This window comes from Pocillopora damicornis, chromosome 11 (genome assembly GCF_964200805.1).
Source record: "Pocillopora damicornis chromosome 11, jaPocDami1.2, whole genome shotgun sequence".
Lineage (NCBI taxonomy): Eukaryota > Metazoa > Cnidaria > Anthozoa > Scleractinia > Pocilloporidae > Pocillopora > Pocillopora damicornis.
In genome coordinates this window covers 9,014,841-9,032,697 of record NC_142680.1, presented here as the reverse complement: position 1 = coordinate 9,032,697, position 17,857 = coordinate 9,014,841, and the positions used below count along the sequence as shown (strand labels likewise).

Below are 17,857 nucleotides of genomic sequence, written 5' to 3'. Positions count from 1 at the left end.
GTAAATGTTCCCATTTTTAAATCCCGAAAGACCTGCGACCCCATTCTGATAACGATATTGAAAAATGCAACCCCACTATAGTCAATCCCGTCGTGAAAATGCGCCCAATTCAGCGGAAAAGCCCGATTAGCCTCTTCCTATGAAGCACTTCCCCACCGCCCCACGGGCATGCACACCGCGAGAAATGATACTTGCGAGGTCTTGTCAAACACCGCTTCTGCACAATGACGTACTTCAAAATTTCTAAAACGTTTATTTATCTCCTCGTTGCTTAGACGCCGCGTAATCCTAGCCCTGGCAATCAAGCACTACCACTAAGTTGAATTCTTTGAGTGTCGGAACAAGCTTAATTTGGGAGTCCTGATCAGTTCATGTTCTCTCGAAAGGCTGTAACAGTAACAGCCAAAGTTCCCCATACAGAGATTAGAAAATGCCATTCACATAATTTTATTTTGAAGAATTTAAATTCTTGTTTTGTATTTTTCTTTCTTTCTTTAGGTGGCATTGAGAGGCATTCTACAATAGTATATATGCTGCTACACCTCACCGGGCGGATATTGCGAAAGATTAGGTATAAGATGGACAAACGGAAACTCAGATGCTAACGGTAAAGAAAAAAAAAAAAAAAAAAAGGCCGGAATACTCGCCTTAATAACTCATAGTGAAAAAATTTAAGATAGCGCGCGCGCTCTCGTTGGCCGATAGGTAAGTTTTAATTGAGACTTCATGCCTTCTTCATTTGTCGTATCATGTTTGAGACGTTAAAGAAAAGACTGGAAACTCTAACCGACCAAATGCTTGAGGCATTCGTGGAGAGTCTGTGAGACAAAACAAAAACAAAACAAAAAACAAATCACTAGGATTAAAACTGAACGTCTTCATTTACAACACTATTGTGCAATAGCATCGCATTTCAACATTCCTATCCTCGCAGTATAGAGGAAGATTGTCGCCATGGACCTAGTTAAACAACTCAGCCTGTCACGAGTCTCCCGAAAATCTGAAAATCCGACATAAGAGTTCTTTTTCCACTTATGCCTGTGTCAACCACTAAAAAACATCATCTTAAAAAAACAAATAAACAAACAAATAGCTAATCTTGATATTATTCGCGCGTACGGGACTTGAAATCCTAATGACGGAAGATTGGAGTTGCTCACGGTCCTCTTTCTAATGCTCAATAGATTCTTCAGTGCATCGATAGCCGTGATAATCCCTTTACCGGCTTTTTACTTTCAAGATCTCATAAGAAATTCTCGATACTGGTTGCGATTCAATTATTTTGATGTTACTTTGGGGAACTTTGTATTGGATCCTGCAATAAATAATTCCCTCATTGATATTTCTCGATATTCTCAACACTCGACTGCTTGATATTGTGATGATGCTGTAAGAAGAAATTCTGCCTTGAAGCTACTTGAAGGTGGCAGCAACCCGTTTACGTAATGGATCAGAAATTCAACGACTTTATTCTGGCAGCATTTCAACCCGCAAAGCCGATCCGACCGATGAGTTAAATCCAATAAACATGACAATTAAGATTTATCGAAGATTACTTAAACTGTCTCAATTTCTCTCAATACGAAAGAGGCTAGTCCATAAAAAGCGAAAACGTAGCGTTTCTGCGCATTTATAAACAAAACTATTGGAGATTTTAAATTGAGAGGGAAACGAATAATAAACATTACCTCATTGTCTCGGACTTTTCCTTCACAGACTGATAGCTAAATAGCTTAATGATCAGTCGCCATCTGTTTTGAAGATTCCGACCATGTAACGGTTTAAGCGAAAATTTATGACGAATTTTCCAAGTTCGGTATTTGCTATTTGTGCTACTCCGTGACTTTGAGAGAGAAATTTATGACTTTTTCATCGTTCATTTTGATCAATTTCCAGTTTCATCAGATGTTAGAACAATGCACAGACAATCAAGGGTCAAAGTGCGTACGTTTCCTTGCCATGCCGTGACCAAAATAAAATTTTTAAGAGTAAATGTCAGTAAAAATCAAGGAAAATTCAAAAAACGTGGCCACGGTCATAAAATCGATTTCGCTCATACTTTGTCAGTTTGAAGGTCTAGGTAAGTAACTGAAGGATATGACGTTAGTTTTTTTGAAATATTCCATATAACGGCAGAAAACCACGAAAAACGGTCACCCTAAAGGAAGCTCGGAGTTCAGCTGGCGGAAACTCGAAATTTTACTCTTTTCAGCTTCTCACTACACAGACGTTTACATAGCTGTGAATCTTTCTTAAGTATAATTGAATACATTGATTCTTCCTTAGTCAAACCATGGGAATTATTTTTATCTCTGCTTATTTGTGAGCGAACTGAGACCCGATTAAGAAGACACACTTTTCTCATTCACGCGAAGGTGTAAAATAATCCAAACTCAGCGACGAAAAAAGCTGACCGGTAGTTCTTCAAATCCTCTGATATTATAACCAAAGACAGTTCAGTCATCGAGTTTTAGGTCTACGGTTTTAAATCTTTAGGATCTAGTAGCACTTTTGCATGAACGCCGATCAAAATTCGATAAAATTCCAATTGAGCGCCTTTGAAATCTACAACTCTACATAACAAAGCACTATTGAATAAATTAACTCCTCGGCCAAAGTTTGTACATAAAACATAAGGGTTTTGCTTTTTTAGCAGTTTGAAGCGTTTTAAAAATATATATTAATGTTAAATATTGTCTACACAGGTAAAACAAACCATGAAACACCAAAATTACCACGAGCTGAGATTAAATCTCACAGGCCCGCTCCCTAATCTGCGTCACGTAGGAGCGACTTAGCTACAATTAGTACAATAACAAACAGATATTTACATCCGTTGATTTTAAATAAGTCGTATTTTTAAAATATCTTACTCAAAGATGTGCCAGGTTTCCCATTTAACTTGCTGAAAAAAAAAGAAAACCTTAATAGTAATTCTAGCTCAATTAGAATTGATTTTATTTAGTATGAGAAGTTTTGTGCCTTCGAAAACCAATCGGAAATAACTGTTTCCACGAAAAGAAAATATTGCATCGTTCTCTAAATAAACAAATCTACTTAACCATATAACCAGAGTATGTTGCTGGCGAAGTTAATAGACATACATAAGAACGACGTCTTGCTCGTTCTTGAATATTGTCTGTGGGATTTGCGGCGCAGACGAACGCACTTGCTAAGTAACTTCCAATGGCTAATTTCTACCCTTACTCAGCTTTCGTCACACTGCTCACGCTGTGTAACAAGGATATAAAACATCGCACGAAGTCCTAAAAAACTATCCGGACTTGAAACAGAATTGATTTTAGCAAGATTGCGTGTTTTTAAAAGCCAACGAGTTTATTGGAGATGACTACCCGTACCGTCTCATCGTGTCACTTAGGCATAACCTGACACGATGTCGATAGTTTCAACTCCTGATGGCCGAGAGCACTCGGATTTCTTTTTTTCCGAGTACGCCTGTGTCACTTACTGAATAATACATCATTCTCATTTATTCACCAGGCTTAAAAATATTCCATCACATTTATTCCATTGCGCGTATGCCACACATGACATTCCAATCCTAGCAGTATGCAGGATGTTTGTCCCATGAAGCACTCGGATTTTTTTTCCGATTATGCCTGTGTCACTTACTGAGTAATACATCATGTTCAAAAGTATTAATTTTTGCACCATACAGGAAGTTGTTTCGGGTCACTCAGCAAGAGCTGTGAAAAGTAGCCGCACTGGAATAGGAATATATTTTTTCCAATCCATGAAGATATTTGACCTTTCAAAATAGCTCGTCCCTATGGGCTCAGGTAAATAACAACTGAAAAATGTACTACCAAGCAGGAACTGTCTCCAATGAGTTTTGTATCCTCTTCATTCTGTTGTCCAATGCGACTATTAAAAACACTATGAGTTTTGCGACTTGCATGTTTTATTGATTGCGCTTGTCAAACAACACTACAGTCTGTCATTGATAGGAAAAATAAAGTTTAATTTTGACAATATTCGATGAAAAATACTAAGAATTTTCCAAAGAGGGCACCGAAGAATAAATAATGTGCACTGTCATTTTTACGACATTTAAAAAGGACCTGCAAAACTCCTTCAAACTGAGATTACGGTAGCAACTTTCCAGGACCCACATTAAATGCCCTCCACGCTCGTATTCCGTTCTCCTCATACTTAAAGTTGTTGAGTAAGCTAACACCATCCCATTTGACGCGCCGAGTGCTTGACGGGTTGAATGTAACGTAACTAGCCTTAGCGCAAGATCCTGGACCAGACTCTATGGCTGTTTTGAGCTGAATTGCTGTTGTCACATCATTGCCCTCGTTTACATATCTTCCAATGTCTCCTTTAATAGTCGCTGCTTGGCGGTCGCATATTCCTTTTCCACCTTGAGGATCGGAAAAGTCGTTCCGTTCCACGCCCACGCCAGCAATGTCGCCTGCAAATTTTGCTGAAACGATAGTGTATCCGCTGTGGTAACAGCCGGCATTATCTTGTTTATAAAACGCCCTTTCTAATTCCGGCATTTCCTTCTTCAGCGAAACAAGACAATCCTGCATTATCGATACCACTACAGCACTGTCTTGTAAACAGTTCTGAAAGACATGTACGAATGTTTGAGACTCAAACTGCTCCCCTTCTTCCGACTTCCTAATAGCAACTATTATGTGCCATGGTAAACCGCGCTTAGCAAACCAGTCTGATTACGGCTCTCGAAATTTTCGTGGCATAAATTTCATTACCCAATCCTGCACTAGTAACACGTCGCATTTTCTCTTCATTTTAGCTAGAACAGAACATTTGGCCTGATCTTAGTGAACGGAGCGCAACTGGTGGGCTTTCCAGCTCATGATATTATTTCTGGCCTGCTTAACAGCGTGTAGCATGTCCGATTTCTGCTCCTCGTTACAAACTGCACTTGAACACTCACTCTCCAAGATGCTTAGAACTTCTTGCAGCTGGCAACACTGTGCACATGTTTCGTTGCGTGAATGACTGCAGTGGCCTTGGAAGTCAGAGTCTGTTGAGTCACTTAAGGCGTAAGTCCTACAATGATCAGCAATGCTCGAAGACTCAACCACATGGACCTGAAACAAGCCGAAGACAACAAAAAAGTAAACAATTTCAATCACCGCATTTCCTCCAATAAGCGAGCTCCTCTTAAGTAAATCACCCTTGGAACAAGCGCCCAACCTCTATATTAGCGGCCCCTTCCTGACTCGATTCAGCGCCCGGGCACTTATCGTCCTGATCTTAACTACTATTTCTATAAAACAATTACATTGAAAAGGCCGACGGTCCCCCTTTGTTTGCAAAATGTATAAATATAACTTACAGGTTATCGACAATAATTCCTTCCTTAGTTACGCAAGAGAGGACCTGGAACTAGTTCAAGTATCAATATTACAAAGATTTGAACTTTAGGAAAATAATTTGCCTGTGTTGTTGCATCAACTTTCTGTCAGTTTTGCGCCTTTCTTTTGAAGTACTTCATAACAAACCGTGTAATAAAATAAATCAAATACCTTGTAGTCATCACTTTTCAGGTATTGCTTTGATGAGCGTAACTGTTGCTTCATTTCCCTAGCCCACACTTGTTTTTCCACAATCAACCAGTTTATCGACCACTTTGTCCAGGTCATCAAATGCTTCTGCTCCTTGAGATGAAAGTTATCAATTCCTTGAAAAGACTTCCTAACAGACGCAGAACACTCATCTAGCACTCTATGCAGTGTTCGCCTGCTCATGGGCTCAAAACCTCTTTCACTGCAATATTGTTGGTACTGTTGAACAATACGCTCCGGAATCATCATTCTGATTAATTACATTTGGTGTTTTAATAACCTCACCGGTTGATAACCTCAAAAGCCTTTCGCCAAATGGAACATCTTGAATCACATGTGAACTTGTGATAAATGAAATGAAATGAAATCTTCCAATTTTCCTTGGTCAACTTTCATTCTCCTGTTTTCTTGGCGAGGAATCGGTTCTGCTCTTCCATGAAGCAGGGTGTGGTGTCGCGCTATGTCAAAGCGGTAACTTGTCAGGGTTGGGATAAATTCTTGCACCTCTTTGAAAGACAACTTGTCAGCCAGGATTGAGAGTATTTGCCGACGGGTACTCCAGTGTTGGGCGTTCAAATAACTCTCGGCAAACGCTTGAGGAAGCTCCACTTCCTTACAACTTTTCCCGCCAGTTGTTCTTCGATTCACTTCGCGCTCACATAATTCCCTCCACAAGCAATTCGAATCTTCAGGAGCAAGGACTTCCATTACTGCTGAAGCACACTGTTCAGCTTTTCTCAAATAACGGCGTTTAGTACGGCTTTGAGCTACATTCCATTGTACTGATAGTACGTGGCGGACTGGGCTGGTGTCACGAAGCTGTAGAAAGCGATTGAGCTGTTTCAGGGATTCACCTTGCACATAGTTTATGTCATCTTCGCTTTTCGTTTTAAAATGAGTTTTAACAAAATGTTTTAAACAAAGTAAATTAACCCCTACTAACCGAATTCCAGGTGCGTACTGTAAGTTACAGACCGTGAAGAGAGGTTAGTAAGATATTCATTATGTCTCTGAGGTCAATCGGGCGCGCGGGAATGGAAACTAGTTAAAGTTTTAGTGGGCCGCGCAAATTTGACCAATCGCACCCCGCGTACGAACTGAGAGATACTGATAAAAAAATAGGAACTCATTGTATACATGTGGGTAGTACTGTGCACGCGCTGCGGACCTGTTTGTTAACGGATACCGGCACTCACTCACTCACTCACTCACTCACTCATATACCTGGCGACAAAGTGGGTAGGGCACTATACAGTGCACACATTAATATAAACGCAATCCATAAAAAAATGAGAGGCATGAAATAAAGGTTGTTATAAAAAAAATTGGATTGGACAACTGAATGAAGAGATAAGTAACGAAATGTCCTTCATCAACCTTACTTATTTCTCTCCGTTGTTTAAACAAATGATTCTTTCATATAATCTCAAGTCATCAGAATGAATAGACTAAAAATAATTAATTGGAGACAGTTTCTGTTTGGTAGAACATCAAGTAGTTGGTTGCTTACCTGAGCCCATAGGGACGAGCTGTTTTGAAAGCTCAAATATCTTCATGGATTGGAATAAATTTATTCCTTTTTCCAGTGCGGGTGCCTTCCTCAGCTCCTTGCAGTGACCAGAAACAACTTCCGGGATGGTGCAAAGATTACCCGTCCTTCGCCAACCTAAATCTAACTTGGCACGATGAACCGGACAGATAGTCATATCCGATAAATTCGCCGGCTTTTGAAAACATCCACATCTCGCCAAAATTAATTCAACCTCCGTTTCAATTCCGGAAAATTTCAACGACTTTTTGTGATTTTTTATATCCCTGTTACACCGCGTGAAAGGCGTGACGGAAGTTGAAGAACTTGTGCGTTCGTCTGCGCCGCAAATCCCACCAACAATATTCAAGAACGAGCAAGACATCGCTGTTCTATGAAGTTCCCCGACAATAAACTCTGGTTTTAGATGCAATGTTTCACAGATAAAGATAATTCGATTTATTTATTTAAAGAACGATGCAATTTTCGTGAGAACAGGTACTTCTGATTGGCTATCGACGGCATAAAGCTTCTCATTCTTAATAAAATAAATTCTTATCGTTTCAGTTTGAATTGCTATTATGATATTTTCTTTTATTTTTACTTCAGCAAGTTATCTGGGGAACCTGGCACATCGTTGAGTAAGATGTTTTAAAATAAGACTTATTGTAAATTAACAGGTATAAATATCTGTTTGTTACTGTACTAATTGTAGCGAAGTCGCTCGTGCGTGACACAGATTAGGGAGCGGGCCTGCGAGATTTAATTTCAGCTCGTGGTAATTTTGGTGTTTCATAGTTTGTTTTACCTGTGTAGACAATATTTAACATCAATATATATTTTTAAAAGGTTCAAACCGTTAAGAAAGTAAAAAACCCTCATGTTTTATGTACAAACTTTGGCCGAGGAGTTAATTTATTCGATAGTGCATTGTTATGTAGAGTTGTAGATTTCAAAGGCGCTCAATTGGAATTTTATCGAATTTTGATCGGCGTTCATGCAAAAGTGCTACTAGATCCTAAAGATTTAAAACCATAGACCTAAAAATCAATGACTGAACTGTCTTTGGTTATAATATTAGAGGATTTGAAGAACTACCGGTCAGCTTTTTTCGTCGCTGAGTTTGGATTATTTTACACCTTCGCGTAAATGAGAAAAGTGTGTCTTCTTAATCGGGTCTCAGTTCGCTCACAAATAAGCAGAGATAAAAATAATTCCCATGGTTTGACTAAGGAAGAATCGATGTATTCAATTATACTTAAGAAAGATTCACAGCTATGTAAACGTCTGTGTAGCGAGAAGCTGAAAAGTGTAAAATTTCGAGTTTCCGCCAGGTGAAATCCGAGCTTCCGGTAGGGTGACCGTTTTTCGTGGTTTTCTGCCGTTATATGGAATATTTCAAAAAACTAACCTCATATCCTTCAGTTACTTACCTAAGCCTTCAAACGGACAAAGTATGAGCGAAATCGATTTTTTGACCGTGGCCACGATTTCTTTGATTTTTACTGACAATCACTCTTAATCCTTCTTTATGCAAGGTTTCACAGATAATTCCTTAGAGATTACAAATAGCGTTTTCCGTTCGTATCTATCCTAGTTTGGGACACATATGTCTTTTTCTTTTGTTATGTTTTGTTTTGTTTTGGTTTTATTTGTATCAACAAGATATGCAAAATAAATTATTTGTGAAGTTGTTTAACAATTTATGATTATTGATAGCGCTAAGAAGATGAAGCTTTAAAAATCATTAGAAAACGAAAAACTAAAAATAAGTTAAAAACATCAAATTTTATGAGCTCCAGCTGGTAGCTTAGAACGTTCCATAGGTATAAATCTTCCTGAATTAATTTCGATGTGATGAAAACATTCTTTTCTAAAATCGCATTTTATCAACTATATATGGTTAAGTCTATGATTTCGTCTTTTTTTCTAATCTGTATATTCTAAATATTTTAAAATCTAGAATTAAAAGGTGTTTTATTTCTTGTTATGCAAATTTCTTCTTAACGTTTCAAAACAGCATCGATTGGTCCGGATAAATTTCTGTGACAGATATTAGAAAACTGAATTCACAGATATTTTGGTTTAATTTCGACAGCAAACAAACTATTTTTTTTTAAATTATAGCGTTTTCAAATCAACAATGAATAGAGCGTAAAAAAGGATCAACATCACCATGCATGCAAAGGCCACTCGATCATTAATGTGCCAATCACAATTGCAATAAAAGCGAAGTCAACCGATCAGAGGAGGGAGAAATCACTAATTACATGAACACTTTACCGTCAGAAAGTTTTAAAAAAAATCCACTGGTCTAATTTTCATTTCAGTTGATGTGGGGGCGCTGCTTTGGGGACTGTTTTGATCTAATTTATCCCAATGGATATTGGCCCAGGTCTTCTTTCGACAATGCGGGTAAATCCCGTTGAGATTCGACGAAACAGCACAATCACTACTGCTGCCATACCACCAGCCTCCGCCTCTTTTTGGAGTACAATTAGCAGCATCTCTATCCCAGGTACCAAAAATGAGATCTTTGTGAGGATTGAGAGAATCAGAGGAAACAGTTGAATCTGCTTAAAAAAAATTAAAAAAAAGAAAATTCCATAATATTAGGATCAACTTGAGATAACACTTTTGACACCTCAAACTCGATAGCTACTATTATCGAAATACAAAAATATCGAGCAAAATTATAAATGCTAAAATTCTATGATTTTGCTATAGTCGAGTTCAATGAATTTTCTATCTCAAGCAACTTCGAGAGCAAACTATCCACGGAAGAGCGTGGACTGAGCTAACTACGGGCAGAATTAATAGCAAAACACAGTCAGGCGGGTATACGCTAGAACAAACCATTGTTTGCAGGTTACGAGGAGTTGGGGAAAGGGATTGAATTTAAAATCAGTTTTCCTTAGGATTCAAGTTGTCACTGATTTGTATTTTCAATTTGCTAAATTCGAAGTGGACGAACATCGGTTTAAGCAGCCTTTCTGAAGAAACAAACTTACAATCGTTTTTAGCAAAACAGCTTTTAAGCTTTGGCGTGAATGGGGCAATAGACGTTGATAGGGAAGTAACACATAAAAATCGAACGATGAATATTTAAAAAGATGGTTTACTTACTTGTCATATTGCCAATGTATAGCCGGTAGTGAGCCGTCCCGTTCCCAATCCCAAACCATTCATACTCAGCGTGAACAGTTTGGCAGATAGTTACCCCCAGATCTACTCGAAGCATGTTCTTTGTCTTGTTTTGTGTTAGACGGTTTATCTTGTCCAGTCCGAGCCAAAATTCACCGACCAAGTTACCGAAGCCATGTTTGTAGTCATTCCAGGTGCGATTAAAATCAACGGAGCCATTCATTCTCTTCTGGAAGACTGTCCATCCCCCACCGGAAGTAGTTTGGTCACAATAGACATTAAAGGCACCTGAGCCATCTGGGTCGATTGTGTAAACACCGCTCATCCTTTGACCGGAATGGTAGAGCTCAACACAGTTCTTAGCTGTTGATAAAATACAAGGGAATTACAGTCGATATTCTCTTGAAAAATAACGATTAAAAATTGAATGAATACGTGTTACTAAAGGTAGTAACACGCATGAACGAAGAGGAATCGTGCTTACGTCTCGCCGATGTTTTGTTCTCCGTGAGAATTTTAACCTCAAATCGAACTTGGGTGACTTCCTTCATTATTTCTTCTAAACAGACGGCAGTGTTCTCTTGGCAATCTATTGGGAATGCCCGCGTTGATGGTAGAATTTGAAAATTCACAGATATTGCCAGAAAAAGCAGAGCAGAACCTGAAGGAAAGAAACCTCATTATATGGTGTGAATTCACTGCTTAGGGCTGATCCAGGTTTAATAAGGGGGTTGGATTAACATATGCTGAAGAACTAAAGGTCTTGGAGGGGTGAATAGATAGCATGCTCTCACACAAAAATTTTAAATTTTAGGTCACCCGAAAGGCTACTTTTAGCGTTTTAAGGGATAATTGTCAAAAACTGCACTTTCTTGAAAGTTTTTTATGGATGATGGTAGATGAAGGCAAAAGATAATAGAAAAAGTGAGATGAAGGTGGTTCAAGAAGAATGACGGTAGATGAGGTTGGAATAAGGCAAGTGAACGTAATCTGTGGTAGGTAAGAGTAGATGACGGTAGATAAAAGCAAATAAATGCAAAATATTGTTTGTACCTTCAGGGAAATGAAATTAGATGAAGGTGCTTGAAGGTAGAATAGGGCCGATGAAGGTAAATAGAGGTAGATGATGGTATATTTAGGAGATGAAAGTAAATAAAAGAAGTTGAAGGTTAATTAATTCGAAGTTAAATGAAGGTAGAAGATGGTAAATAAAGGTAGATGTAGGTAAATGGCGGTAAAAGAAGGAAAATGTAAACGAAGATAAGTGAAGGTAGATAAAGGTAAATAAAGATAGATGAAGGTGAATGAGGATATAAGATGGTAGATAAGGTAGATGACAGTAGACGAAGGTAGATGGAGGAGGATGAAGGAGGATGAAGGTATGTGAAGCTAAATTATGGTAGATGAGAATGGATGTAGGTAGATGAAGATAAAAGATATAAGCTGAAGGAGGATGAAGATAAATGAAAGTAGCTGAAGAACAATGAGGGAAATAAAAGGAGAAGGAAGATAGATCAGGGTACATAAAGATAGCTAAAGACAAATGAAGGTCTCTGAAGTTAAAGAATGATAGATGAAAGTAGACGACAGTAAATGAAGGTAGATGAAAGCAGAGGAAGGCAGATGAAGATAAATAATAGTAATGGAGGGTGATCAAGGCAAATGATGGCAGATGAAGAAATCTGAACGCAGTTGAAGGCAGATGAAGGCAAATGATTATAATTTTAGGTTGATGAAGATAGGTGAGGCTGAAGGAAGATAGATGAAGGACAAGGAAGAGCAATGAAGGATAGAAAGGTAAACGAAACAATAACATAGTGAAATAAGGTAGTTATGGTTAGCTGAAGAAAATTAAGGCAGATGAAGGTAAATAAAGGCAAAGGAAGTCGATAAAGGACAATTAGACATATTATGATAAAATATTTGAGACAAAGATATATTAAAGCCAAGATGAAGATAATGAAGTAAAACGATGAGATGAAGGTAAATAATTGTAGCTTAAGGTAAATGGAGATAGATAAAGGACGATGAATGTCAGTGATGGTAGAAAAAAGGACAATGAAGGGCAACGATGGTAGCTTAAGAAAGCTGAAGGTAGACAAAGGAAGATGAATAGAAATGAAAGTAAATATAGGTCAATGAAAGTGGATGAAGAAAAAGAGATGAGGTAGATGGTGGGGAGCGAATATTGCTGAATAGATGTTTGAAACAGATGAAGGTATTTTAAGGTAAATGCTGGGCGATGAAAGTAAACGAAGGCACAAAGGTAAATTTCGATGAAGGCAGATGTCGATGAAGGTAAATGAAGGTAGAATATGTCAGATGAAGGAAGATGAAAGTGGATGAAGGTCAATGAACGGAAATGAAAGTAGATAAAGGTAGATGAAAGCAGAGGAAGGTAGATGAGAGGAATGTGGATAAAGAAATATGACCGTAGATGAGGGTAAATGAAGGAAAATAATTGTGGTTGAAGGTAAATGCAGGTAGCTGAATGATTTTTTTTTTGTAGCGAAGGTGCGTTGTTAGAACTAAATTATAATGCTTCTTATTAGAAAATTGCAAATGAAATACCCCATTTGGGAGAGAAAACAGACGTAGCAACGTTGCGGCTTTTACTAAAGGATCAAGGCTATCACGTAAAGTGTAGATGTGTCGTCTGGTAACTTTCAGCATCAAATAAACGAATTTCGGAGGATATTTTTTCGAAATTAATGTACTTCGTCACATTGTACGTTTTGTTTACCCTCTTCAGGTCTAAAGGAAATTCTCAGCCTTATCTTTTGTGAATCATAGATACATACGCACGTGAACGAAGAAATCTGAATTAAACAGTTAAGTATCATACTTGAAGTAGGTAAGCAAAACACACTAGGTAAAGATGTCTCTTAAAGTCAAAGCCTTAGTGCTTCATTTACTGCATCGCCGCCGAGAAAAAGGTCAATTTTTTTCACCGTCAAGACCAGTAACAAAGAAGGAACTACCATTTAGTGCGGATAATACATTCTCGCATACCTTTTTAGGAATTTTAAAGCCCAGCCAACTTGAGAAACAGCATATGTAACATTACCCTTTTGTGTTCGCTTATACCGCAAACATAAATTAGTTAGTTATTATAGAGGCTTCAACATTAATTCGATGACAACTTTTCTTACAAGCTCATGCGCCAAATCAATCAGAGGCTCGGGTAATTTGAATGTGCAAATAAGACATTACGGACCACGCTTTAGTGGAATACTTAGACCTTTGACACTGAGAAACTACGCTATCTCTATTTTGCTCTACTACTGGAACAAGCAAGCATCAGGAGACCAAAGCAAGATCAATCAATATTTTCTTCACAATTGGTGATTAATTTAGCTGGTGTAGATGTCACCAATCTTAAATTAGAGTTCGCACTCGGAAATATTTTAAAGCTATTTTATCAGTAGTTCAAACCAACAACAATCTTCAAAACTCGCTACAGCTGTTTGCCTCTTCAGACTAAGGAGCTCTAACATTAAATGACGTACTTGTTTCACTAAAAGTCCTATACTTGAAAAAAAAAAAGAAAAATTGGCACAGTGTTTGCGGTATCAGATACCTATTCCTCGTTAGGGAAATCTCATCGTAATGATTTAGGTGCAACTCTTTAGAGGTATGCAGCACGCATATACGACCGAAAAGAAAATGAAAAACTCTACAGAAAATGTGGCGGCAAGCTTTATAACCCGATGCGACTCTACCTACCGCTGAGTTCGTATTACCGGAGAGGAAGCCTGCACCTATTTTTTCCTGCCACTAATCTCTTCTGCATGATACGTCGCTTATTGTCAGAGACACCACTACTTGTATCAATTTTATCGAGAATGACCGTCTCGAATTTTCCTGAAATTGCTTATTGTGTTAGGAGATTAAGAAATTGCGCGTGACGGTTTTGATGTCATCTCCGATCTTAGCAACACTCAACAAAACATTTCCGGAAACAAATATTAAGGTAATAGGAAAAATTTGCAAATTTTGATTTTGTGGTTGGCCATCATAATCCCTCCGAGCCCGAGGATAAAGGAAAAAGAAAGAAGAACTTCATCGCTTTGCCTGCCCCGATGATCGTGAGCTGGACGACATCGTCGAGGGAACTGAGGTAAACTGCGTCTCGGGTTTGCCTAACTTATCAAATTCTTCTAGAGTTAAGATGAGGCCATGTAAACACTGATAAAGCTCTTCATTGTGTAGTTGTCCAGAGAAAGGCCTTATATGTTTGACGATCTCAGAGGCTTTCCTTTTTTTAAATTATCCATCGGCAATCGTATCGAAAAGAATATCCTTCCATTCAAGCTAGGAAATGGAAAGTGTTCTGCTATGTGCGAAGAACGCATGCACCTTCCGCTGTCTAACTAAAACTTGATGTATTTGCGCACGTGCCCCTCTCCAATTGATACCATAACGAACTACCAGGTCATTATCCGGTGACGTGAAAACACAGTCACTGCGGGTGATTGTTTAACCGATTAAATTAGATTGCTGATTACGAAAAGTAACAAATGATTTAAAATAAGTTACTTGTAATGACCTTGGCGCCATAAAACGGATAAAGTTTCTACGTTTGACTCCAGCGAAAAGTCTTCCGTTGAATTGCTCATTAGGGAATCTTACTCCTTGCCTTTTGATTTTTATCTATGATATACGCCATGACATAAACTTGTAATGGTGCATGGGAGTATAAAATGAATTTAATTGCAATGATAGTCAGAACACAGTGACATCATCAGTCAATCATCAATTAATGCGATCGATTGGTAGATATACCGATCAATTTTTTGGGTCGGGTATTTCCATTTTTGACATAAAATATAACAAGTTCTCGTCGTAGGTAACATTATTACAGAGCTAGTGAACTCGTATAATCAAATTTAAATGCGCGAGCATGCGTCATGATCCTATTTTGCACGTTTCTAGCGTCAGCCACCAAATGCATCGAGATTGAAAATTTCCCCCCGTGACTCATTGAAAAGTTTCCGCCCAGCTTGGCTGCGAATTTTTTTATTCCCGAGATGCATTTCTCCTTCCCATACTGATTAAGAAATACCTTTAGGAACTCTAAATGGTAAACAAATTTATGGAAGCAAGTGTACAATTTAAGGAGGTGCATCATCATACAATCCGCCAAGAATTACAACTTAAGAAGCCGATTTGTGTTTCTCTTCAAAAGCTTGGCCGAACGATTTTTTGGGGAAATATCCGATGCGATATAATCGAAGTTTACAGCTAACTCAACAGGCTAAGTGTGCAATACAACGTGGTTGTTTGAAATAGCCTCAATTGCACTCAAGCCCACCGAAATTCAACAGCAGTCCTTTAAGAGTTAAATAATTTAAAAATTTAAAAGCAATTTGATTTATTTTCACAAATCGCTAACCTTTTTGTTGTTTTCAACATGAGAGCTTTCGCACTGAATTCGAAGTCGTGGCATCTTCATACTTACTTACTGAATCGGCTTTCATGGGATATGAGAGCGAAACGTGATGTTTGGTTAAGTTGTTACTAGCAGCTGACTTTTACTTTCAAAACGTTAGTTGATAATGACTATGACTGTAACCGAAAAGCCAAAAAATGGGAAACCGAAATGATACCACTGCTAGCCTGTTCTAAGCCATTTCTCCGGTTTCAGTCTGTGCGGGTCAAAAGACAAAGTTGACCTAATATATATCTTCCCCGCCGAGAGACTTACATTCACCGAACATATGTCTATATCATTGCACAAAAGTTGATATCATCGTCATCAAACATTCGAAATAATATTTCGTATGGCCAGACCAGCTTTCTCCTGGTTTTGATCGCATTCAAGTTTGAAACTGAATTTACATTATTGTGTAGATGTTGATAAAATAGCGCAATTTCTCTTGTTTCGAAAACATGATAGTTTCACAGCGTGCGGTGACTAAACGACATTATCTTTATCGTCTATATCGTCGTGAGTGGTCTTTCATAAAACTGATAGACAAAGGCCTTTGTTTGTCAGCGTGTTACGCGATGCACGAGATTTTCACTCTGAGAAGGGGCAACTAGGCTAATTGTTTCTACTGTAGTCAATTCCGCGTAGAGAATAATTTTCTTGAAAATTAGATCAACGGTAAAACTAATTTGCATTGCCAATGGCAACCAAAGACCTACCATTTAAGGCGCTTAATGCTCGCGATTTCAGCAAAATGGTGGAAGATAATTCCCACATCTAACCTCAACAAACCACTCCCAAGCAAAAATACATGCCTTATGAAGGCAGTATTCTTATGAGTAAAAATGGGTGGAAAACTACTGAAACATTCTTTTTTTATCTTAGACAAGAACTGATCATATTTGTTTATCTATTTTGCCATCAACTCGACTTTGACTTGCCATTAAGGTAAAAGCGGATTTAGAACTGACATCTTTTCAATTAAAGGATTAAACTAGCAGAACGAGTTTGGAAATTGTACAGTTAGAGGTTGCCAAGAACGTGAAAGTTCGACTGCACTAGATAAACTGACTTTTCTTTTTTCTAGACCAGCATCGAAAAACACTTAGTTATGTTTGAAGGCGACTTCTTTTGTTTATTTGTTTATATTTTAGTCCTATATTCGGATAGGTAAGAATTAAATCTAAGCACCATCAAATAAGTTTCTAGCTTGATGCTTCATACCTATTCCTTGTTGAATGCCTCTCATGATAATTCTCTGGGTGATGTATGCACCACGATGCCAATAGTAATATTTGAAGAGAAATTGACAAAGTCTACCGAAGATGTGGTGGCAAGGTTTCATGAACACTAACTGAGGTCTCTTTCTACCTCTGAGTTTTTAATTACCTGAGTGCATGTGCTTATGTTTTATGCTCAAAAATCGTGGGCGAGTCAAGTACTTCTGCAATCGCTAGAGACAGCTCTGATGGGATTAATTCTATCGAGAATTTTCGTCGAAAGCTTCCGATGTAAACGCCAACTAGTTAAGGTAGCCTTTGAAAAGTCATGCCCAGAATGGGCCCAAGCGCGCAAGTCGTGTAAGGAAAAAAAAATTAACCCACAAAGTTTTACCGGCCTATCTAAGGTGTTTCATTATGATTTTTAAAATATTTTAAGCTGTTATTATTGTCTTGTCTTGTGGCCAATGCGGTTACAGTATCTATGTAAAGATCGATAATTTTGAGACCGAGATTATCACCATAGTGGTCTTACCTCTTACGAAGGGGTTAATTTCACAGAAGAACGTGACTAACTTTGAGTTGAACTTTTTTTTTTGAGAGGAAACATTTCTTTAATGGAAACTTGTCTTTTGCTTCGCAAAATAAATAAAATTTACGTTGGAATTGGTATAAAACATAGATTACAATCAATTGCTTCAAACTATGGCGCTCAAAGGTTTCTGTGGGGTCAACTAAAATGGACTCTTACCTTCCTGATTGAAGTAAATGTAGCAAGGAATAGTTCAAGAACTATAAAGATGAGAAAAGAAATGTTCATAAGAAGAAGAGTCCTGATAAGTAGTATTTTATAAAACTGATAGACAAAGGTCCTAGTTTGCCAGCGTGTCACGCGATGCATGAGACTTTCACCCTGAGAAGAGGTAACCTGGACTAATGTTTGTACTACAGTCAGTTCCACTTAGATTCT

The 17,857-nt window shown here is 38.1% G+C and overlaps 1 protein-coding gene across 2 annotated transcripts; it reads right to left on the bottom strand.

Moving 5' to 3' along the window:
- Positions 1–8,328: 8,328 nt before the first annotated feature.
- On the bottom strand, positions 8,329–17,189 carry LOC113686233 (angiopoietin-related protein 7). 2 transcript variants are annotated; one of them, XM_027203828.2, is made up of 4 exons: positions 16,892–17,189; positions 10,721–10,897; positions 10,219–10,599; positions 8,329–9,665 (listed from the first exon to the last, which is right to left on the bottom strand). In XM_027203828.2, the coding sequence occupies exons 1-4, from the start codon at positions 17,010–17,012 to the stop codon at positions 9,388–9,390; spliced, it is 957 nt and encodes a 318-aa protein (XP_027059629.2). In that variant the 5' UTR covers positions 17,013–17,189; the 3' UTR covers positions 8,329–9,387. The 2 variants fall into 2 exon arrangements, with proteins under 2 accessions (XP_027059629.2, XP_089044136.1); XM_089188010.1 differs by having other exon boundaries at positions 8,611–9,668; positions 16,892–17,185.
- Positions 17,190–17,857: the final 668 nt, after the last annotated feature.

Coding starts and splice junctions, on each gene's coding strand:
- LOC113686233 (XM_089188010.1), bottom strand. CDS start 17,012: ATGAAACCTTGCCACCACATCTTCGGTAGACTTTGTCAATTTCTCTTC. Junction 10,600..10,720: donor GAACAAAACATCGGCGAGAC/GTAAGCACGATT, acceptor TTTTATCAACAG/CTAAGAACTGTGTTGAGCTC. Junction 9,669..10,218: donor ATACATTGGCAATATGACAA/GTAAGTAAACCA, acceptor ATTTTTTTTAAG/CAGATTCAACTGTTTCCTCT.